The sequence below is a fragment of the Plecotus auritus genome (genome assembly GCF_963455305.1).
Source record: "Plecotus auritus genome assembly, chromosome: 9".
Lineage (NCBI taxonomy): Eukaryota > Metazoa > Chordata > Mammalia > Chiroptera > Vespertilionidae > Plecotus > Plecotus auritus.
This window is the reverse complement of record NC_137783.1, coordinates 23,013,885-23,039,598: the sequence shown is the minus strand read 5'-3', so window position 1 is coordinate 23,039,598 and position 25,714 is coordinate 23,013,885. Positions and strand designations below refer to the sequence as shown.

At 36.4% G+C, this 25,714-nt stretch overlaps 1 protein-coding gene across 1 annotated transcript in view; it reads right to left on the bottom strand.

Annotated features, from left to right (window-relative positions):
- Positions 1-5,686: 5,686 nt before the first annotated feature.
- Positions 5,687-25,714, bottom strand: part of TM9SF3 (transmembrane 9 superfamily member 3) — a 52,606-nt gene continuing 32,578 nt past the window's right edge. Inside the window, exons 8-15 of the mRNA XM_080640419.1 lie at positions 23,068-23,162; positions 19,937-20,067; positions 17,204-17,343; positions 14,199-14,267; positions 11,015-11,161; positions 10,524-10,607; positions 10,322-10,398; positions 5,687-7,037 (exon numbers count right to left, since the gene is read on the bottom strand). Of these exons, the coding sequence (XP_080496545.1) occupies positions 6,970-7,037; positions 10,322-10,398; positions 10,524-10,607; positions 11,015-11,161; positions 14,199-14,267; positions 17,204-17,343; positions 19,937-20,067; positions 23,068-23,162 (811 nt within the window). The 3' untranslated portion in view covers positions 5,687-6,969. The remainder of the gene's footprint in view (positions 7,038-10,321; positions 10,399-10,523; positions 10,608-11,014; positions 11,162-14,198; positions 14,268-17,203; positions 17,344-19,936; positions 20,068-23,067; positions 23,163-25,714) is intronic.

The window sequence follows — 25,714 nt, the reverse complement described above, 5'->3', positions numbered from 1 at the left end:
GGTTGTGAGCTTTTATTGCCTCTAATCCCCACCTGGTGAGTAGTTGCTAGGTCTTCGCACCAGCACTTTGTCCAAAAATTTTGAAGACAGTGGTGCTACTGGATGACCAAGCTGCAGTGTTATGTCAGAAGCCCTGTTTAGATGCTACTTTTGCTATCAACCAACATCAACAAAATATTTGGATCATAGGTAAGATAGGAACAGTTGAAAAGGGATGATTAATATCTCTTTTCATTTCTATAGTTCCTGATTTCACTCACCATTTTGTATATGTTTAAAATAAAATTTTTCTTTCATTTAAACCCCATGAAACAACTAGAGGTAGGTTTAAAATAAAAGGCTTCATGATCTAAAGATGCCCAACTCTGTTCCATTAATAAGTTCATAATTGTGGGCTTCCTCCCCCATTGCTCATAATTGTGCAGAAAATCTGCAAATGGCTATACCAGTAAGCTTTTCCCCGTTTAGTCAGATGTCTGTCCTCCACCTAACTCATTCTATCTATACCCTATACCCAGAGCGGCCCATTTCTTTGCGGCAGCTCAAAGCCCTCCAAGTCTACCACGTTCTGACCTCCTGAACAACTACACACAGGCCACCTTTTCCTCATTTTGCTTTCCGGGCCACTACACATCATCTCCTCCTCCAAAGCAGGGAACAGAGCTCCAGAAGAGATGGGTACTCATCTGCTGTCACATTACTGACGACTGAGAAGGTACTTTTGAGTTCTTCGGAGGCGGTAACGAAAATATTTCATAGTTAACAGTGTTCAGCAGCCTTTATCTGAGCTCCTCAGGGTGGCACACCAGGCCCTCCATCAAACATCAGGCCTTCCTTTCCCTACTCCAGCCTTGGCTCTGGCCACCTTATTGCATTAACCACCTTGCAGTGATGCTCATAAGGCCTTGCTGTTTTGCATCTCTCTGCCTGGGACAACTTGATAACCACACAGCTTGCATCAGCATGCCTACATTAAAGCAGCTACCACACTTGTAACACTTACCTATTTATGTCTGTCCCACCCTACTGGCATATAACCTGCAGCAGACCTGTCTGACCAACTCCAACTGGGAACCAACTTCCATTGTATCACTCTCTAGACCAGCCATGGGCAAACTACGGCCCGCGGGCCGGATCCGGCCCGTTCGGCTGTTCTATCCGGCCCGCGGAGCCGAAAGAGCGGAGGGTTCTCTTGCTCTCCCCTCCGCTCCTTTACTTTGAATGTATATTAGTTCACACAAACACTCCATCCACGCTTTTGTTCCGGCCCTCCGGTCCAGTTTAAGAACCCATTGTGGCCCTTGAGTCAAAAAGTTTGCCCACCCCTGCGCCCTTCATTCCTTTCAATGATCTTCAAGGTTAAGTCCCATAATCTTAGTGGCTTAGACTGAACCACTAAGAATAACCATAACATTGGCCAGGTAGAATTAGTTACATCAACTTCTCCCTACAACCACCTCCTCCATTTTTTTTTAAATTTGAAATTCCCATTACTTTAACAATTTAAACCTTTGAAAATAAGTACAAATACATGTGTAGACTACATTACCATTGATATTCTGCCCCCCTTTTCTAATGTTAAACTGTAAATTAACCATTTAATAAAAGTTCTCACGTTGAAATCTAGAAGCTGGTTGTATAACAGATCCCTTATTTCCCTAGTTTTCCAAACAGATTAAAACTGTTCACTAAAGAGATCAAAAGTAATCCAAATTTGTACCAACTTAAACTATTTAGCAATAGGAATTATCAAGTACAGGTGTCGACTGAGGTAGCTAATAAAATCAGGGGGAGGAAAAACAGAGTTGACAACAATTTAAATAACTAGTTAAGACTGGAGATGAAAAAAGTATGGCCCACCCAGCATAGCTCAGTGGTTGAGCGTCAAACTATGAACCAGGAGGTCACTCATTCAGTTCTCAGTCAGGGCACGTGCCAGGTTGCATCCCCAGTAGGGGCGTGCAGGAGGCAGCCAATCAATGGTTCTCTCTCATTATTGGTGTTTCTATCTCTCACTCTTTCTTCCTCTCTGAAATCAGTAAAAATATATTTTAAAAATATGTTTAGAATAAAAGTACAAACACACCGGTAGAAATTAGCCACTGATTTTGATGTAGTACAATAAAGAGAATCCCTTCCATCCATATAGAACACTCATTTTCAGTGTGAACTCTACACGTTATCCGTTCCACAAGCTGGGGAGGTGACATCCATTCTATGGTTACAGCAATAGGACCCTAATCCTGATAACTTCGGGGCTAAAAATAAGAGACCCTTTCACGGCTTCCATAAAACGTAGGTGTCTACCCTATCAGCTCCACAGGATGGTCGTAAGGAAACCTATCTGAAACTCCTTTGTAAAAATAAGTACTAGACAAATGCAACATATTATCAAACAGGAGAATGACAGGCATGGGGGAGTGTGGGGTTTCTGTGTAGGAGTCGGAGCTTGTATGGAAAAGATGTCAAAAAATGATCATAAAAGAAAAATCATTTTTTAAAAAGACAACCCTTTTCATTGTAATGTTCTTTCAACTTTCTGTACATTTTTTTCAAAATACAAAGTTGGGCGAAATAAAATCTTAAATCCTTCATGTCAGGTGTCAGCAAATGATGGCCCCGTCTATTTCTGTTGTTATATTGGAACACATCCATCCTCATCAGTTTATGTACTGTCACTACATGCTACAATAGTCAGTCGCAGCAGAGACCGTATGGTGGTTCTCAAAGCCTCAAACAGTTTCTATTTGGCCCTTTACAGAAAAGGTTTGCTGAACCCTACTTTACGTAATTGCAGGAAGCTATCAGTAATCTCTTCATATGTGTGCCATTAATAACGGGTTATCCCTTATTCTTGGTTCACCTGTTTCAAAAAGCAAAGAAATAAAGGCTCCAAGGGAAGTACATTTAACTTTTTATTACTTTTAAAAATCCAACTTCAGTTAAACAGACTAGATTAGAACCTCAAATGTATTTGATACATTATATACTGGATTTCTATTACTAAAAAGCCAGTTGGAATATGGCCTACACAAACCAAGGGTGTGTACAAAATGGAAGTAATCACCAAGCAATAACTGTTTCCTTCCAACTCTGTCTCCGATTATCTGTGCTCTGTGGGGATTTATAGATTCAAGTTTGAAAGCGCGGAAAGCCTGAGTGGGACTGCTTTTCCAAGTACGCGCTGTTTGCCTTCAAACAGAATTCCATGCTATTGCTTCCTTGCCTTCAGCTCTTACTTATAACGTTTAAAACCTTCAAATGACCTCAACTGATGAATTGGGCTAAACACACAGAATGCTGCTTTATCAGTCAAGTATTAGCAATCTTACTTCAGCAATACTTCAATATAAGTGGCTTTCATAACAGTTCACTTCCATTTCCTAGCACAGTGAAATAACTTAATTTTTTACTATTGTCTTTGCACTCTTCTGCCTACAGCTCCGATAAGAATGTCAAATCAGATAGCTTTTAGAAAATACTCACAGGAGGAACTAATCATTCCTCATACTGAATTTAAATCATACAAAATTTCTGCAGCTGTATGCTAACTTTCTGATCTACCGTACCTCTAAACCTAGTCTAGTCTTTCTGCATACACTTCCAATCTTTTAAAATTGTCACTTATCTATTTAATATCTTGATTGCTAAAATATAGCTTCATAATTAAAATTTTCATGAAGATATAAAACATTAATAAATACCTGTGTTTTCATACATAACTACTCCTATTTATTATGTGTTCCAATAACTCAAGAGAATAAAGCACAAAGACACTCTAAAATCTGAACTTAAAACCCAGGTGGAACTACAGTGTATAGATTACAAACAGGCTTTTCTTTCCCAGACTTCATAAACAGAAGCCCTTCGGTATGTAGCTTTTCCTGAACAAATTACATTAATACATCTTTTCTTTTTTACATTTGTAAAAATTCAGGAAATTTTAAAATAACATTTATTTGCAAGACATTTGGCATAATGTGGATAGTACATATTTAAGAAACAAAAGCTTTATCAAAATGAATACAATTTGTGGATAAACCCTAAATAAAGTTGGCTTTTGGAAGAACTGGAATTTGCAGCAACCATCTTTATAAAGAGGTCCATCCACTCTCAATGGAAAACACCCAAGCATACCATTCACTAGGTAAATACACCATTCCCATTCAGCTATCACCACAGAATAATGAATTTTAAGAGTATGGGGCTTGATTTATGGGCAAACCCAGTACAATCTCGGAGCCCAAACACGACCTAGTAAAGAATGCTTCACCATCCCTCCAGCCTTTTCATTTCCACCTTATCCTACTCTTGTACAAGGAGATATATATATATATATATATATATATATATATATATATATATATATATATAAATTTTAGGAGAAATATGCTTACAGATACAAGGGGAAAGTAAATCTTTAATTTTTGGTCGTGTTCAAAGCATCAGTTGCGAAGTTGAGCAAATAACATTAACAAATGACAGATATGCAGCATTAATGAAGTGGGAAAACCCCATCCTTTAATTATTTAAATAATATTTTATTTTACTAGACTACAACTGAGAGCTAGGGAGCTAAACCATTTGTGAATTACATCTTCTTCAAGACATACCACATCCAGCCCCTCTATGAAGTCATAAATCAGTACACATTTTCTAAAGGACTTTTCAAGGTGATTTATATTCATTTTAATGGACCTCTTAATATACATGGAAATTAGAAAACTATTTTCCACGGAAGATTCCAAAGATTTCAAACAGAGCTCAATTTAATAGAAAAAACTGGTATACCTGAAAGCAGCTAACCCACTGATTCTTTAAAAACCCTAATCTTACCTGCAAAACTCATGAAAAAACAAATTTCATTTTAAAAGCTTGCTGTCCAATTTGCACTCCATCAGACTATATACTGTTAGTTAGAAATATAAGTCATTATATACTGACTTTTCATTTTTCTTATAAGATCCTAAAGGTAGGTAAAAAGGAAGAGAAAATGGAATCACCAGTGTATTACATTTAATATAACATTTTGGTGTGAAGAGGATTTACCTATAACTTCTGATCAAATTTCTGTCAGCCACACTTGAATGGTAAGATATCAAATTTTTTCACTTTATAGTCGTTACATACCACATGTAGGATGCAGAGTTTACTAATTGATAAACATATTTCGTAATGAAAACATCTTACGTAACTATGAATGGCATGAGTTTCACAATAAGGTTTAAATATAGCTGTTCTGACTCTTCTAAAAATACCAATATACAGAATTATTTTAGGTGGTCATTTGCATAGCAAACTATTAAACTAGAAACTCAATGGTTCTAGGAAAACTTCACATTATGGGTAGTTCCAGAAAGATGTATTCAAAATTAAAATCACTTCTTTTAGAAAATTGTAATCTTTATTTGTTCATCCAATAGTAACCTAACCACTTTTACCCCCCACCCATTTCACAGGGTACACCAACCTGAACAGACTTTGTGCCACAATTTCATTTAAAGGGCTTATCATTCACTTCTGACTGTACTGGATAATCTAGATGTAAGCAAGTTTGGGGATTTTAAAGTGTGAGTTCGTGTATTAAAAAAGCATAATTTACAGTTTATTTAAAAACTGCATTCAATAATATTGCCTTTTAAAAAGATAGCTTCAAATTGCAAACACATCTAATTTCACAAAACAATTTGATCAGGAAATTTTATTTTAACATTCTAAAGCAGTAATGCTTTAGATGTTACTTAAGTGCCCCAGACAAGATTAACAAAATTAAAAGTTCCTAAATTACAAATTTAGTTCCTGTTGGAGTCTCAGAAAAGAAACAGAAGAAAACAATCCCCCCCCTTCCCAAAGAAGACACACACACATTTTGAAGAAACCCCAATGTTTCATGCAGTGGTAGGCAAGATGTAAAAAGCTACCCAAATTCACACATTTCTACACCAATCATCACCAGAAAAAAGTACTCCGTAATCAATCTGTACAACCAAATGCATTTGGGAATCTACACCTACATTACATTATTTAATGTTATATACATTTATTACCCGCCCCCCTTGTTTTTAATAATTTCTTATGCAAAACCTTCATTCAAACCCAAAAAAAGATGTAAGACTAACTTGGGGAGTGAGAGGGGGGAGAAAAGATAATCACTTAGGACATTTAGTTAAAATGTACTTTATCTAAATCTCAAAATGTTTAATAAAACAAATATGTTCTCCATTTAACACTTTGCTTTCTAACTGTACAGTAAATTGCATTGTAGAGAGTACACCTCTATCTTCAGACTGTATCTTCTTTGGATGGAATTAAGATGTAACTGGATGGTTTTGAGATAAATACATGGGAAGCTGGTCCAACTAAGATGACAGCAGATATATTACATGCAGAATTTAATGTTTTTAATTCTCTCTTTTAGAAAAAAGATGCATTTGAATTGGGGGAGAAAAATGCTCAAAAAAGAACCCAGGTTCAATATATAAAAATGTCCCACAATAGGTTGATGATAGCAGTAAAAATAAGAGAAAAAAATAATATTTCTGGAACATCATTTTTCAATAACATGGAAACACTAAGTGCTAGGAAGATTTCTATTCATGTAATTTTTAGCATCCAAGTTTCCCTCTAGTCATTTTATTAGAACAAATGCTTTAAATAACTATTTGTCCTCTTCACTGAAGAGAGCTGGTCTATTTCATCTTTAATGAGCTAGTTTTTGGGAAGATTAGCCATGTACTGTAGTAATGCCTACTGCATAAAATCCAAGCATTTGCTGTGAACAGTTGGAGAAAGCAGTCAGTAAGAACCTAGGATCAATGGAAATAGATGTTACTTTACGCCATCCATGAGAGACAGACCCACAAAGTACCCAGTGTTAACGCCCAAATCTCTTCTTGCGCTTTTTTTGCTGTGCAAGTTCCACACTTGTGAAAGAGAAATTGATCCAAAGTTCCAGGTTTTCTTGGGTCTCTAGTCAATTTTCACATTAGTATAGATTTTTCGGACAAAGGCACTTGTTCCCATGTAACCAATTGCTCCTGTAAAGATAAAATAAGGTTTTGAAATAAATACATACAGAGCAATATCCATCATTTACAAACACTAAATGCCCTCTGCTCTGGAGAGTTCTTCTTTTTTATCAAGATAATGTCTTTGTATTAGTATTCTCTTTGAACTTATTAAAATTGTATCATTTGTTTTGCAAATCACCTGTTACTTCCATACACCAAGTTTGACCTGATATATTTTTAGAATTAAGTAACAATTATTATATATGTAATCAATAAATACATGAATTAAAATACATCTCTTATAAAGCAAGAATAATTTGTTAGTAACAAAAATATGTTAAATGAAAAGACAAAATGGGCCATCCTATATAATAAAAAGCTAATATGCAAGTCGACCGAACTGCAGAACAACCGGTCACTATGACGCGCACTGAACACCAGGGGGCAGACGCTCAATGCAGGAGCTGCCCCCTGGTGGTCAGTGCGCTCCCACAGGGAGAGCACCGCTCAGCCAGAAGCCGGGCTCATGGCTGGCGAGCGCAGTGGCGGTGGTGGGAGCCTCTCCCACCTCCGCCTCAGTTGGCCTTCCCCCAAGGGCTCCCGGAGTGCGAGAGGGCACAGGCCGGGTTGAGATAAATACTTCCCCCCCCACTGTACAAATTTCGTGCACCAGGCCTCTAGTGAGATAATAATTATTGATGTTAAGTGTGTTAGGTATATGGGGACTCACTATAGATAGATAAATAAATGGCCTCTATTTTTGTATATATTTGAAAATGTCCCACAATTAAATATTAAAAATTCAAAAAAAACTCAACAAAACAAAGCAAACCTATTTCTAATTATTTTTCAATGAACAGACATTTTATAATATGAATTAATTAGATTACACTTTAAAATACTGATAATTCATTTTGAAATAGATATGTAATACAAGTCCTTACAAGGTAAGAAAAAAATCTTCAGTTTTGTAAAATTTTAATTAGAATCAAAAATTTAACTCGCATAATAACCCTAGCCAGTTTGGCTCAGTGGGTAGGGCGTCGGCCTACAGACTAAAGGGTCTCAGGTTCGATTCCAGCCAAGGGCACATGCCCGGGTTGCGGGCTCGGTCCCCCACAGTAGGGGATGTGCAGGAGGCAGCCAATCAATGATTCTCTCTCATCATTGATGTTTCTATCTCTCTTTCTCTCTCCCTTCCTCTCTGAAATCAATTAAAAAAAAATTTTAACTCGCATAATAACACTAGTTCAATAATCAAATCTAATTTTCCAGACTTATAAAACATTTTTCCCCTTTGAGTGGAGATATGCTTCAAAGCAAAACAGTACCAAACTAGAGAATCATTTTTCCTAATCTTATGGAAGTACCTCAAGAATAAGCTTATAAAAATATGACTTTATAAGAAGAGGGTAGTGAATATGCTCTCTAGAAAAGTAAATGTCCTGGGAATAATATAGAGATATACTTTAATTTTATTGTATAAAATATATTTTTATTGATTTCAGAGAAGGGAGAGGGAGAGAGAGCTAGAGACATCAATGATGAGAGAGAATCATTGATTGGCTGCCTCCTGCACACCCCACACCTGGGATTAAGCCCGCAACCCGGGCATGTGCCCTGACTAGGAATCGAACCGTGACCTCCAGTTCATAGGTCAACGCTCAACCACTGAGCCACACCCGCTGGGCTAGAGACACACTTTTAAACTTAATTTCTTTAAAACTAAAATGCTATTCTATGCTCAAAATATAGATTATAACAATCTATTTCCCACCTTAACATACTTGCTTCCTTTCCTACATTAAAAAATCAATAATATTTTTCTTTCAATTGCTGATACATAATCTGATGAATATAATTCTGTATCATCATGACATCTGAGTAAGTGTCAGCCTGACCTGTTCCCCCTCTGCCCCCCAAAATGAAGGCATATACACCCACTGAAAAATAAATACTGGGACACTGCCAGCACAACAGTCAACTGTAAATGTGCCAAAATTTTCAAGTAGCAAAATGAAATTTCAACAGGAAAAGTACTAAAAAGTTTTACCTAAATTCATTGCATTTTATTTGTAATTGTCAAGATATTACCTCTCTAGGTCAAAGATCATACATCAAGTCAAGGAAAAAAACACACAAAATATTTCTGCATAATCCCATTATTCTATGCCAGTGGTCGGCAAACTCATTAGTCAACAGAGCCAAATATCAGCAGTACAACAACTGAAATTTCTTTTGAGAGCCAAATTTTTAAACTTAAACTTCTTCTAACGCCACTTCTTCAAAATAGACTCGCCCAGGCCGTGGTATTTTGTGGAAGAGCCACACTCAAGGGGCCAAAGAGCCACATGTGGCTCGCGAGCTGCAGTTTGCCGGCCACGGTTCTATACCTTAACGAATGGTGGTGGTAATCAAGAAAGACCTCAGATGAAATAAAGAGGAACTCTATGAGCAATATTCTGAAGAAAGGATGGCCAATAGTACTAAAGGAACCTTCTGATTGACTAAAAAATACATCAGGATGTTCCCAAATCTAGTTTTAACCTTCAGTTCCTATTCATCTTCCCCCTCAAGTTGGTTAATTAATTATCACAAAGAAAGGTTATCTCAACATCTAAATAAACATGTGATTATAATATAGAGAAATGTCTCCCCTTATTGTCTGTGGAATGAGTTTTACTATTTGACAATAGATGTCATTCATAGTGTGTGTGCACGCATGATCATATACATCGTATAAATGAACATATTCTTTTTTTAATTGATACAAAACATATTAGTTTCAATTGTGCAACAGTGATTTGTTATATGTATATACTGTGAAATGATTATCACAATAATTCTATTTAACATCCACCACCATATAGTTACAAATTATTTTTCTGAGAACTTTTAGGATCTAATGTCTTAGCAACTTTCAAATATATGATACAGTACTATTAATCATAGTCACCACGCTGTACATTACATCCCCAGGACTCTGGAAGTTTGTACCTCCAATGTCCACCTCTGACACCCACCAATATGGAGAAAAGATTCTTCTGGCAAAGGAAAAAAGCAATCCTGCTACCCAAAGGGGTCCACAAATGTCATACTAGAACCTAGCTTTTAACAAAATGATTACATCTGCCTTATTCTATTGCCCACCCTATAACTAAAGGTGGGACTAAAAAAAAAAGTCAACCAGACTCTTTTTTTGATGTTACTGATCAAATAAAATGTAATTTCTTAATTTCCCATTACTGTATTTTTCTGATTCTGAAACACTCAAAGATTTACTCATGATATTCCAAGATTTTCGAACTTACCACACATTATCCCCAAGGCTGTGCTAAATACCGCCATATATCCAAAGTAAAATGATGTTTGAAATAAGCCATACATCCTGAAATAAGACAAAATAAATATATATAGTATATCCATTTTCATTCTCAACGTAAGGCCTTAAATGCTAGTATTTAAATGACTAGTTCTGTTCCTAAACACAAATGAGAAAATGTCTCAACTTACTTTGTTTTGAAAAAATAGTAGTAAAAGGAATACATGTAAACATAGATTGCAGTTGATGCAGCAGAGAGAAAACTTGTCCATTGCCTAGGGGGGAAAACATAGCTCTTTAGAATGAATGGCACTGAAATGAGGATTTTAAAAAGCAAATCATTTCATTTTTAAAATCCTTTGAAATTTTGTATATTTAAAAACAAATGATGTACTTCACATTTAAATATGTGAAGCTTCTCATAAAGCTTCTTCCACATCAAGCATTCTGTAAAAATATTTCTAACACAGTGACCCTCATTAATACAAAAAAAAAAATGACTGACATTATAACAGAAAATCTCCATCATCTTTATCTATATCATTTTTATAACTGAAAAATTCCCTATACTATTTTAAGTAGCAAATTTTTTATTCAGATCTTTTACTTCACTCACTTCAAATGAAATCTTATTTTAAAACATTATGGTCCCCAAAGCTTCTTCCCAAAAATAAGTACTCACCACCTATAGTCCTCCGCATTCAGCAGGAAGTATGTGCACACAATGGTCACACAGACAGTCACAATGCACAGGATGACCAGCACCAGCATCATGAAGCCATAGACATAGTAGATCTTATATGCCCAGAAAGAGGTGAAGATGAAATACCTGAGTAAAAGGCAGAAAGACAGCTTTCTAGTTTTTATCTTAACGCTTATCCTGCTCTTGCTCAGTCTCTCAACTTAGTTCTCACTTTAATGTCACTATTTTTCTTTCAAAAACTTCCAATAATTTCCCTTACCTTTTCTCATCTATTAAATACTCTCAAATATTCTTAGGTAATCTTTCAAGAACAATTTTATAGAGGTCAATGGGGGAAAAAGGAAACATATGTAGTATTTTCAACAATAAAGAATTTTTTTTTTAAAAAAAGAAAAATTTGGTAGTAGGCCATTTATGTCAAATCAAACAATGAATTAGAAGCTTAAAGGAGTTAAAATGTGGGGAAAAACCAATAGCTAAAAATTCGTATTTGTAAAAAAGTCAATTCCCTCGCTTTCATTTTTTTCTAAATGCAACACTACTAAAGAAATGTATGTTGTATTTTATAAAATATCCTATTAAGCTAAAAACTAGGTTTGATAGAATAATGATGTATATAAAATTAGGGGTGGGGGGAGAAACTAGGAAAAGAAAGACTAAAGAAGCTTTATGCTATCTTCAGAGGACGGTAAGAGAAAGAGTATTAAGATTTCACTCTAAGATCTGAAATGTAGAACACTGTCACCACCCCAGAAACTCACCCTCATGCCTTTGTAATGACCTCTACCGTTACCCTGAGCAGTACCCACTCTGCCACCTAAGCCTACAACCCTAAACACTTTAGCATAATTTCACCTGGGTTTTCCATTTACATGAAAGAAATCACACATTGTAAAAAATAAAAATAAAAAAAAGACATTTTACACGAAGAAAAAAACCCTTCATTCTAATTCCATTACCCTAGTCTTCATTCAATTAAAAGGGGTATCTTCTAGTCTCTTTTCTTTTTCTTGTTCTCTTGTATTAATTCATTTGTTCATCACTCTTTCAGGATACTTATAGAGCCCTCACCACATTTCAGGGAAGCAGCGAGAATAGAACTATGAAGACAACACAGTCTCCACCCTCATGGAGGGCACTGTTCCGCAGGGACACCAGGAAAGGGGCAATCGTGATGCACTGTGACACATGCTCTGTCAATGCACCAAAGAGGGCAAAAGTAAATGACAAGAATCCGATAAGGTATGTGAATCCGATAAGGCATGTGTAGGATGGAAGGTGAGAAAAAGGGGGTCGGGGGAGCAAAAAGAATGCTCCATGTATAGAAACAGCAAAGGCAAAGGTTCACAAGTGAGAAAATTCACTGTATTTTGAAAAACTCAAAGATCAGTGTGGCTAGAACTTCAACTGAAGGGGTGAAAGCTAAGAGATGAACATGAAAAGGGCCAGATCCTGTATCATGAAGATCCTTATTGGCCTTGTTATGGAATTTGGAGTTACCTCAATGAAAACAAGAGTCTTTAGCAAAGAAGTGACATGATCAGACTGATACCTTAAAAAGATCACTTTGACCACCAAGGGCAGAATGGCACGGTGTGCAGGAGGTCAAAACAGAGGTTAAAGATACAGCAGAAAGGCTAGCTAATGGAACAAAGTACCTGAGAAAACAGAAATAGATGTGAGCCAGTAGGAACTGAGGATGGGGATAGGAGGGGAAAAACAGTCGGCGGTTAAGTCAGGGTGAGGACACAAAGCAGTATCAGATGTAAAAGACAGAAGCTCCCGAACCGGCTGTATTCAACCAGGAGCTAAAGTGACATACACACCAATCCAATCCCTCTACAAGGTATTGACTAAAAGCCATAGCTGGTACGTGAGCACCAGGAGTTTGCCCAAATCTATGCAGTTGTACTTGTGAGTGTAATTAGACAATTTATTTAATGTCACATAAGCCAATAAACATAAGTGCACAAAGGATGTGTGACTTCTAATTATTTTAAATGCTTTGGAAAAATTCAATATGGTGAGTTGCTAAAAAAAGCTATAAAATTAAGTGTGGGTGAAATGACTATAAAAGATTGGGGGACAAATGTTCAAATCTAGAAGGATTCTGCACTTAGAATGCTTCAGACAGGTCTTTATGTTGTTCTTCCTCCACTTTATAAAGGCTGGAAAACACAGAAGATGTATTATGAAGGTCAAAGGAAAAATGACGGAAACACCAACTAGATACAAATTAAAGACTTTGGATTTAAAAAAAAATTTTAAAACTCAGTGAAGAATGTACCTTTAGTTGTTTTAAGTTAAAATAAAATGTTATGTATATATCTTTGTAATTCCCTTACATGAAGCAACTTTATCAATTATCCAACTATCAGATCCAATCATGTTTGTTAAGGAGGCATCCACTGTACCGGAGAGAATCAGCAGTGGGGCAGCTAACAGGAAGTGTGTAAAGGAATTTTGAGCAGTTACAATGACTGGCATTTCATGGGCAGGGGCCAGAGGTGTAGGACTGCAGTTCTTGAGAGAGTGTCATACACAGAACTGCCTTGCCTAAAATGCCAGCACATTCGCATCAAGAAACACTGGAACACAGGCAGAGGAAAGAAAGGCTTACATTTTGCAGTGGTAACCAAGGATGCAGTTGTGAAGCATGGTAATTGGGCACAAGGTGGCATACCTCTCCCCTGTCCCCCGCAAAAAACACATACACATTTCCTAGCACTCCTGCAGGTCTCTGTGGAAGAAAACTAGGAATGATTATGCCTCCAAAGACGTCAGGATAGTCTGACTGGTAGTTAATGGTTTACCTAGTTCTCTGGACACTCAGAAATATTTTAAAAATACAATAAACTCCAGTAATTCCTTACATTGTGCTTGTGACCAAAAGCTGGTCTAGCATTCTCTAGCATGCATGCTTTGATTTCTAAGATTTCTTGTAGAATGAGAGAGGTCTAGAATATAATGTAAAATAAGTATAACCTTCATCTGAATATTTCAGAACAGAGCAGAACACTACTTTTAGATAGATACATAGACCCCTTTCTGGAAGCCATGGAATTAACAGACTAACTCTGATGCTTTCTCATCCTACCCTAACTCCTAAATTCTCTAATTACAATTAAATTCCTCAAAGCATAAATACATTGCCAAAACTTACATTTCAATGAAGATTGAGCCAAAAGGTAAAATTCCTCCCAAGCAAACAATAACTGCAGGCTCCATAAACCTGGAAAATATTAAAATTAACATTAAAGTTCTAGCATGATTTTATGTTATATAAATCCTAGTAACAGAAAGAAGATGCTTCTAAATGATAGAAACGAATCAGTAAAAAAAAAAAATTAAAATACAAAGAGGTACAACACAGAGGTGGGACTTCAAATTAGTTCTAGAACAGAGTCAAAATTCTTTCCAGCACTAACGGCTGAGATAAGAATTTAGGAAACACAACTTCTTGCCAGTGAAACAACTCTAAGTCTTAAGACCCCTATCTCAATAATGTTTCCCAAAGTGTGGCCTTGCCATTTCTTTGCTCAGTCTTTCATTGGTATAGTAATTCCTTTTGCTATGAGTTATACAATGAAGATATTATGAGTTCTGCATTATAATAGAGCCAAAGAATGAAAAATTAAATTTCAAACCTCATTCATTCACTCAACAAACATTTTACTACTTGCAACTGGAAATTCACTACCTGGAATGCCTTATCTGGTCTCATACTTCCCTGCAAGTATTAGCTCAAGTGTCATCATAACACCTTCTCTAAGTCTCCCAGGAAGAGAAGGGTCCTTCCACTGTCCTTTGAATACAACTCCCCCACAGCAGTTAACACACTCTACTGTACCTGTCTAATTACATACATATCATACCTCACTGGATAAACTCTGCCAGGCAGAAGCTATTCAGCTACGTATTCCCAGTGCCCAGCAGTGCCTGGCACATAAATGGTACTAAACTAATAACTCTGGAATGAACAAACTAAAAAACTGAGAGGAAAATAAAAGAATTTGAAAGCTGGAAAAACTTAAAAATCATTTAATTTAGTATTCTTTCCTCATTTTATAGAAAGTCAAGACCTATAGAGGTTAAAAATGATTTGCCCAGCCCTGGCCAGTGTAGCTCAGTGGTAGAGCATCGGCCTTTGGACCAAAGGGTATTGGGTTCAATCCCTGGTCAAGGTCATGTATTTGGGTTGCAGGTTTGTTCCCCAGGGGGCACGTGCGGGAGGCAACCAATGGATGTGTCTCTCTCACATTGATGTTTCTCTCTCTCTCTCTCTCTTTCTCCCCCTCCCTCCCTTCCACTCTCTCTAAAAATCAATGGAAAAAATATCCTCGGGTGAGGATTAACAAAAAACAAAAACAAACAAACAAAAAAAATCTGCCCAAGATGATACAGTGAGAGCCAGATCTAGTCTTCAGATTCTGGTTCCCATGTGTCTATATAAAGCAAAAGAAAAGACACACAAGCCTTCCCACACCTCAATTTAATCCATGGTTGGCAAGGCCATGTGTTGTTCCTTCCTCTCCTTCAGCAGCCCTAGTGACCTAGAGAACCGTTTTGATTTCTGACTATGCTTTCCCTTTAAACTTATCCTCCCCAATAAGAGGTGAACATCAGGATATCAATGGGCCTCAACAATCAAATTTGAAAAATATAGTTGAGTTATAAAACAGACTAGAAAATTCTCTTAAGACCAATCTTAGAAAAACTTCCCCAGTAATAGGTGAACATCAAGATATCAATAAGCCTTAACAATAAAATCTTTTAAATATAGCTGAGTTAAAAAAACAGACTAAAAAATTCTCATAAGCCCAATCTAAGATGAAAAGAACAAGGATAATTACTAAAACTAGAACAGATGACTCTCCTTTAAACTATAGGAGCTATTTTATTCAGCCTTTCTTTCTATAAATGTCTACATTCCTCCAAGTCTACAAAACATTGTATAAGTACCTGAATATGTTACATTTAAATGTGGGAAATAGGAACAGAGGGTTCAACATATAACCCTTATTATGAATATGTAGTCTTCTGTACAGCAAATCTTATGAGATGGGGAATGTAATAAATGTACAGTTAACACTATTTTTATATGCAAGAATTAGGAAAAAAAGAATGCTGAATAGAATAAATCAATTTAATAAATATTAAATTATATATAATATTCAGCTTACTAATTTTAAGAGGAAAAATATGTAAGTGTTGAGTTCACATTTTGTTCAGATTTTAATTACAAGAATTAGAAATATAAAGATATTAGTGACATCTCATTTTATGTCTAAAATTTGAAACAATACAAATCATTTCAAATTAAAAATCATCAAGAATCATATTTTGAAGGCTGATTGGTCTATTAAACTGTAAACTCTGTTGCAATTGAAGAGTCTCTTCATCTGTTAAACAAAAATACTTGTCATCTTTTGTCAGGATTAATCTTGAATTATAGGAAGGCCTCAAGAACACAGTTGGTGCATACAATGTGACAGAATGTATTTGAGAGATTCTATGTATCCAAGAAATGAAGATAAAGACCGCAAGTCAGTAAACTACAATCGGTCTCAACCCTAATTCATCTCTCATTGGTAGAACATATCTGGCTATAAGTGTATGCCAGTATTGTTTAGAATGATAAATATCTGGAAAGGAAAATCAAATGATAAATGAGGCATTGGCAAACTTTTTCTGTGAAGGTTTAGATAGTAAATACTTCAGGTTTTGCAGGTGATATGGTCTCTGATACAACTTTCTCAACTCTAATGCTGAACTGTAAAAGCAATCAGGGACAACATGTGAACGAACAGGCATGTTCCAACAAGACTTATTGTAATAAAAACAGCAGAAAGTCAAATTTGGCCTGTAGACTGCAGTTATACAACTGTTGCAGCTTTAGTTCTCACCCACCCTTACACACAGTATACTTATCAAAGCATTTGACTTATCTGTAAATGGCACCAATATTCAGAAACTGAAATAAGGATAAAATTTATTACTACTTCTAACAAATAGGTTGAAGGAAAATGTAAAAAGACAAATTAAGTCAAAACTTAAGACAGTCATTCTTATAAATACAATTCAATTCTAAAAGGTGCATACATATAACACCCTTAACAACTTCCATATTGTGAGAAACAGTCACATAAGATTTAGCATTCTCTTTACCATTTCTTCTCCGGTATGGGACGAGGCACAGCATTGACACGACAAGGAAAGTTGGGCTGACCTGACAGATTTCGGCCAAGTATTGTACCAACAAGATTTAGAGGAAGAATAACAAAAAAACAGATGCAACAAACGGCCACCTGTAAATTAAATTAAAATGTATGTGATTACTCAGAACGGTAACATTAATAAAAATAAATAAAAGAGATATAAAAATTTAAACACAATTTGATCACAAAAGAAAATGTCTAGGTTCAATATAGTTTAAAATTGTGCAGGATATACACAAAAGAAAATAGGAAAAGAATGTGCTTTAAAATATTAGAATTGAACTAAATATAAGCTGAAGTATTTCCTATCTACTTCACTTCCCTATTTTTCCTATTCTTCCATACTGTTTCTGCTGGAATACTTTTTTCTCTTCTTTCACTTTCAACTGCCATGCTTGTAACATAGCCTTTATTTTTCCTCATTATAACCAACTTATTTAGTACTTGGTTACACTTTATTGAGCTCCTAATATGCACAAAGAGCTTTACATATGTTATTTCACTATTTTATGAATGAAGAAAATAAGACTTAAGAGAGGCTTAGTAACTTCTATGATCACACAGCAAGCAGGTAGCCAGACTAAAATTTCAATTCAGATCTGCCTGTTTAAAAGTCCATGCTCAGCCCTAGCTGGTTTGGCTCAGTAGATAGAGTATGGGCCTGTGGACTTAAGGGTCTGGGGTTCGATTCCAGTCGAGGGCACATGCCTGGGTTGTGGGCTCGATCCCCAGTAGGGGGCATGCAGGAGACAGCCAATCAATGATTTTCATCATTGATGTTTCTATCTCTCCCTTCCTCTCTGAAATCAACAAAAATATATATTTAAAAGACCATGCTCATTTCTATTCTAAACTGCCTTTGGATCTTAACAATAGAAGCATAGCTCTATTTATTATATATGTCATTACTAAAATAATATGAGTATATTTTTGCTATTAGTAATTCCAAGTCTAACTTACAGGGAAGACCATGTCAGGATTCTAGAACCAAAGTAATCAGTTAGGAAAATATATATTTTTTTTCTTTATATAAATCTGGGCAAATAAGGGGACAAACTCGAGCTCTTTTCCAGCTAGCCTCTGGTTAAGATCACTTCACTCTGAACTTCTGAAAAATTAAGTAGGACTGAATCACCTCTAAGATCTCTTTTTAATTATACATTTTCGGGTTCTAATAAGTAGAAAGTAAAAATTAGAAAAAAGTTGAAAACTGTAAAGAAATAAGAGAAATGAAGAACAGTCACTAAAAGAATCTATAAACAGCCTCATTAAGACATTATCAACTGTTTATCATTTGTTCGCTATTACTCTCATCTCTTGTCTGAATTTTTTATATAGGATAAAAAATATAAGCAGTTTGTTAGAAACTGTTAGTGATTAAACTGAAACCAATTTTCTTCTCCTTTAAGTTCAAGTTCTGAATGAGTTTACTTGCAGAATACTCTGAGATTGCAAGGGGAACTGTTTTAAAAAAAAAAGTCATATGGAACTAAATCATCCGTGAAGCCAGGATTTTTCTCAATACTGATATTCAACCAAATAAATTGGTTACTGAAGATAGGACTGACCTGTTAAAACTGACCTTGATATCAGATCTGTATTCATCACAACTTTATTGCTCTCATAAATTGAAAATGTTAAAATACTGAATTTGCAAAATGTATTTATACTAATAGAATCATGCTTATATCTTCTCCTATATTTTGCTTCCATATTAAGGTTTTATTTTAAAATTAAATTTAGAGTTAAAAAACCATTAGTCTAATACACTGGTGAAAACCCTGGAACTCAAACCAATACAGGGCCCTCCCCAAGCTCGTCACTGTTCATGGACCAATGGAGAGTGAAAACAGGCAGAGAAAAAACTCACTGCAGGTTGGGCCTCCCATCTATATATATATATAAAAGCCCAGCGACCGTTGTGGTGGAATGACCAGAATGACCGTTCGCTATGACCCACACTGACCACCAGGGAGCAGATGATGCTCAACGCAGGAGCTGCCCCTGGTGGTCGTGTGCTCCCACAGGGGAGTGCTGCTCAGCCAGAAGCTGAGCTCACGGCTGGCGAGCGCAGCAGCGGTGGCAGGAGCCTCTCACACCTCCAAGGCAGCGCTAAGGAGCAGCAAGCCCGGCTTCTCAGGGATCAGGCCTAAGCTGGCAGGCGGACATCCCCTGAGGGGTCCCAAACTGCAAGAGGACACAGGCCGGGCTGAGGAACCCCATGCCCCCTAGTGCATGAATTTCGTGCACCGGACCTCCAGTATCTACAATAAGAACCAGTTAGAAACAAGTATTGCCACCCTAGCCGGTTGCTCAGTGCTTAGAGCATCGGCCCATATACTGAAGGGATGTGGGTTTGATTCCAGTCAAGGGCACATACCTCAGTTGCAGGTTCGATCCCCCCGGGGCTGCATGCAGGAGGCAACCAATTCATGTGTGACATCAATGTTTCTCTCTCTCTGTCTCTCCCCCATCCCCTTACACCCTCTCTAAAAATCAATGGAAAAAATATCTTCCAGTGAAGATTAATTTAAAAAAAAAGAAAAGAAAAGAAACAAGTATTTCCTCTCTGAAATCAATAAAAATACATTTTTTAAAAATAAAAGTGCTTTGGAGAGATTGCAGGCCTCATATTAAAATGTTTATACTTTTTCAGTTTAAAAGTATGACTCAAGCAACTTACCATTGTTCCAAAAGGAATGGCTCTTGAAGCATGGTAATAAATGGCTATAAAATTGATGAAGAAGGCAGTACCACACACCATAGCTGGGATAAGGAATGCCCCAATAAACATCTGCTTTATCCATCTCCTTCCTGGAAGAGAAGGGAAACTATGAAAATCAGAGAGATAGACAGACAGGCATATATTAATGGTTAAGAGCTGATTATTTAGTTCCTAATTTGACTTCCTAATAACTATTTCAAAACATTAGCTAGTAAAGACCAGTCTGGCTATTCAAGTGCATCTAATGGAAATGCAGTTTTTGAAGAGGATGTACTGGAAAAGAGCAATGAACTAGTAAAATATTCTGATGTTTTGTCTTGATTCTGCCACTGATCTGCTGTGAACTTTGGTAAGCCACGCCATCGTTCTGGGCTATACGTTGGCTTAGAAGGGTGTTTTCAAACTGTTGCTTGGAGCTCTGGAGCTTCTTGTAGGTGCCAATGGAGTCTCTGGTGAAAAAAGAGCCCAGGTCACCAGGCCCTGCTTCAACCAGGATAAGTTCAACTTTACAGTTTTACACATTGGGGTTTCAGGGAAGCTTCACTGGGAAAGAGGGCTGTACTGCTCTAAAAAAATAAAAATTAAAAAACCCTAGGTTAAACAGTCCCTAAATTTACTCTTAGCTCTCTCATTATAATTATAAATATATATATTTAAATGTATTTCCATGTTTTAAAAGGAAAAAACAATGGAATGTGTTTCATGAGCCTCTCAGCAATTAGAACTATAGATGCATAAGCTTTATTATTTCTTTGCACCTCTTTGTATTGCCAAAATTCTATGCAGTGAGCATCTATTATTGAAACAACAAAGGGAAGTCATTTTTAAAGTAAGCAATAAAAAACTGTAAATCCCGTTCAGTGACCAAGAAAGCACCCAGAGCTACCTTTCCGTAACACAGCAGAGGGCACAAGCCAGTGCACCGATGTGGAGGCACCTGCACACTGCTTAGGGACAAACTGGAAGGATTTAACGCTGGCTCACTATTATCACTCAGCCCCACAGTCATAAGCTATAGTGACCCAAACAGAAAACATTACAGGAAATACAAACAATAACCTAATTTTTGTTTTCTTTTTCTACATAAAGCTCTTTTTAAATAAATATGTCTCATAGAGTTACTACCCCAAATCTTTACATTTCTCCAGAAAAACTCCTTGACTCTGAACTTTCTCCTTTATTTAATTTCTTTCTCAGGAAGTTTCAAGAACCCCTCCTTTCCAAACTAATACCCAGCATTTAAACAACACCAAAAGGATAGCAACTAATTAATGTTATGTATTATTTCTCCTATTTAATTCCAAGTGTTTCCTAGCAGTCTCTTTTCCTGTACTTTCCATTATCTTCTCAGATTCAGGCAAGTATTAATAACTTCCATATTCAACTCTCTCTCTCTTTCCTTCCAACAGTCAAAAAGAATCCCTCCTTCCCCTCCCCCCCCAAAAAGAGTCCCACCTACATTCCACTGGGTACAACCAGTGCATCTTTAGCCCAGGAATCTGCACTGCAGTGTTCCCTACCACTCCCCATGCCCTTGGACATTCTGCTCAAGTCCCAGGCCACCCCCAGCTGCAAACTGGGTCTGGAGCATTACCCAGTGCATTGAGGACAGTGTGAAGACCCTGAGCTTCATTGTTATGAAACCTTAACTCTGAAAATTCTTGACTCTCCGAGCTGACCTCTATACTAACTTGGTTTTTAGGGATAGTTTAAACAAAGTATCAGGACACAATTACGCCTCCTCAGGGCACTGTCAATCAGACAATAACCTTTATTCCTGGTAAGATTTGATACTCCTAGGGGCTTTTGTTTGAACTCTGTCAGCTTTCAAGCATTAGTATAGTTAAGTCTGGTTGGGTGTTCTGAACTTGCAATCAGATTAAAAGCAAATTTATGTCCAAGTAGGAATAAATTTCCTGTTTTAAATAAATTTGTTTCTGCTGTGAAGACTTTTCTGGGGGCTCATAAACTGTAAAAATCTCAGAGATCAAATTCAAAATAGAAGTTGCTTTAGGCATCCTTATTTCCTCAGGATGGTAGTCCTACAGGATAAGACTCACTTCTCCCTTTTTGGAGGTAGAATGTAGAGGCTGACCGCCTAACTAAAATACTCAGGAATTCATGATGACACCACCTCAGGCCATCCAGAGAATCACCTAAATTGAAGGTACAGAACAATAAAAAGAAAGGATAAACTAGGATTTCCTGGAGGAATTTTCAATGATTGTATGCTCTGAGCTCCTATAACCCATAAGTCTGATCTACTAAAAGAAAACAGTATCACCTAATGCTGACATTGCTTAGGATGGGCTGGGAAAAATCACATTAGGAAATCTTATCCTTAGGAATGTGATTTTAAGGTCCTTCATTCATAACCTGAACTATCCAAATCTACTACCTTCAGCACATTTCTGACTCCTGACAATTACAGGGAACACAAATAACTTAAGGACCCTTAAATGCCATCACAAGAAAGAAACAGCAAAAAACAAGTACCCTTGTATCCCCTATGTATTCCCCCATCATACCAGGTCACAAAAGTAAAGAAACAAGGGAGTATTTAAAATAAAGTGCTCATAAGCAAAAGATTGTGACACAGAATAACAGAAATCTTTGTGCAGGGTCCTCTGATAAACATTTAAGAGTCAACAGAAATAAAGAGCTATTCTTCCTATTCCCTTTCCACTGTCCAGACACTTTCTCCATAAGCCATAAAACATGCCTTTATAGTCAACTACAAAGCTATAATCTATGTGGAGGCCTCCCATGGAGCACATGTAGGGGGCTAGGCACCTCCAAGTAAAATAATATCAATAACTTATATATACTTTCTACTACATGTTCCTCAGGCCTAACTGCTTAGTGAGCAATGGAAAGAACCTATTCATTGTTGACAATTTTAGAAAATAAACTGCAAGGAAGTTCCATAAAGGCAAGATAGAACACATAATAGGTATGATGGAGATTATGTGAAATGGGATAGCAAAGAATTTTACAATGCCTGTATTGCCCATTTTAAATTCTAAATACCTCACCATAAAATATTAGCATCTATAATTAAAAATACAAAGTGATAACTCATAAGTTACCTCCTTGTCTAGCATACAAACTTCCTCCAAAGTAACCATTCACTGGAGACGTAGCAGCATAGACAAATATGGCTGTACTGAGCATTGATCCCCTCCTAAGAAGGTGAAAAGATGTGTAAGATAAATTAAAACCAACAACTTGAAAAACATATCATATAACCTATCACATTAACATTAGTTTAATTTCAAAGATAAATTTAACAGGAACACAAAAATATCATCCTGGGCCCTGGCTGGGTAGCTGAGTTGGTTAGAGCATTGTCCTGATATGCCAAGGTTTTGGGGGTTCGATCCCTGGCCAGGATACACAAAAGAATCAACCAATGAATGCACAAATGGGTGGAGCAACAAATCGATGTCTGTCTCTCTCTGTCTCCACCACTTCCCTGTGTCTCTCGCTCTAAAAATCAATCAATAAAAATATATATACCATCCTGGACTGCAAAAGGTTGCCTAGTTAATGAATTTCCAGTTAAAATTACACTTAAATGGTTCAGGCTGATGATGATCCTCATTTTTTTAAATCTGCAGTAAATTTCATAATATATTCTGAAGAAATACAGGGAGGGAAAAAAACAGGTTTATAGTTGTTTATATGGAAAATAATACAATTAATACATGAAAAAACGGTGTTTCATGTACTCAACTGTAAACCTACATTTTCCCACCTTGTATATTATATTTCTTTGGCAAAAATATTAGAAGCTGGCACTAAAACTGTTTTTGTAACCCTGTGAGCCAATCACATCATATGGAAAAGAATATTCATCTGTTAAGAAAATTAGAATATTCCTCTTTATAATTTAACTGCTTAAGTTTCTTGCCTGCTGACAGAAATATAACGTAAGTAGTAGTAAAATCTATTATATTATTGTTATTATTTTAAATAGTATAACACTGAGACTCTTTTTATTTAGTTTTCCTTATACAGTTAAAAGTTGTGTTTTTTAAAAATCCATTGCTCCACAAATCACCTTCATTCATTTCAGCAATTTCTAACCTCCTCTTACAACAATGGTATCTAGGATATTCAGACCAACCCTCTTGAGTAAAACTAGACAAAATTTTTTAAATGCCTAATTGCAAAGAGAAAAATTAAAAGTGACAGTATCACTTGCCATAATATAGAAATGTACTTAACCCACTAACAATAAAGACCATTTCTGAAACTCACTATAACTAGGAAGGCAAAATATGTTCTAGAAAATATTAGAAGCTCTATCCATAGATATAACATATATCCTTGTCAGTTTGAGCTAAAGAATACTCTTTTTGAAGAGAATTTATAAGAACATAACACTAATGTGTGCACTGGGAGGATATACAATTTTTATAAATTAACCACCTTCTGGGTAATAATTATTATTATATTCTACTTAAAATACAAAGACATTGTATAGACTTGAAATATGTAATACTCCTCTGCCCAAACACCTATGCTCAATTTCTAAAAGTGGATATGTAATAGTTAAAGCATTTCAATGTTCAATTTCCATCAATATATAGCTAAATATAAATGTGGTAATAAATAAGAATGTGTCATTCCTGAGTTTAAAAGATCACAGATCTCAAAGTCGGTTTTAAAAACTGAATTAGTTTTTTCAAGAACCCAATTAAACAATGCAAAGATTCACTTATTCCTTCTAGACTATCAACAATTTCAACCCACTTTCTGTTTATAACTAGGTGTGTGAGGCTCACATAGGGCTAACAATGCTGAAAGGCTGTTTTAATCTAAGACCAATCTAATACAGCCAGCATCCTATATAATAAAAGGCTAATATGCAAATTGTCCCCTTGGGAGTTCAAATGGGAGATGTGGAGTTCGATCCTTCGTTTACCACCAGAGGGCAGTGCAGAACATGGTGGGCAACCAGCAGCAGTGGCAGGGCGCTGAGGGAGTGAGGGAAGGAGGTGGTGGGGAGGCCAGGAGGTGGGGAACCTGATGGGCCTGATCGCCGGCCAGGCTTAGGGGCCCTACCTGTGCTCAAATTTCGTGCACCGGGCCTCTAGTTTTTAATAATAGCAGAGAGGGATCAAAAAGGCTGCTTATTGTGACTGAGAGACCAAAATGACTACCAGGAATTAAAGCTTGCAGTCCCCAGAGACATTTCCACTAAATGGAAAAATGTACCAGGAACCATGGAAAGATTGGGTAAGAAGTTATCCAATTATTTTTCTAACCTCATGTGCCTTTTCCAACACTCTTTTTACTATTATTTACAATGATTTTTTCTGGTCTATAGAGAGTCTCCCAGTTTTGAGGTATATGTGAAGAACTCATTCAGTACTGTGAAAACCTTGTGCTTCTTATGAAGATCTAACTGGATCTTCAGCTTTCAAAAAAAAAAGCCTTATAAATTTTGTCACATAGTTCTGGACTACAAGTAACTCTCTCAGTCTAATGGGACATAACCTTTATAACCAACCAGAATGTTCAGTAAGGCTAGTAAGTTTTAGCATTTAACAGAAAAATATACTTATACCTGAAGATTACCGTTCATTATTTGTCTTAATAATGACATTTATGCTATTTAAATTCTAAAAATTGTAATAAGCAAATATTTAATTATGACTGACTTTTTAAAAGGTTCCAATTATTAAAATGATTCAAGAGCAACAAAAAAGTAATAAAGTACAAGCACTT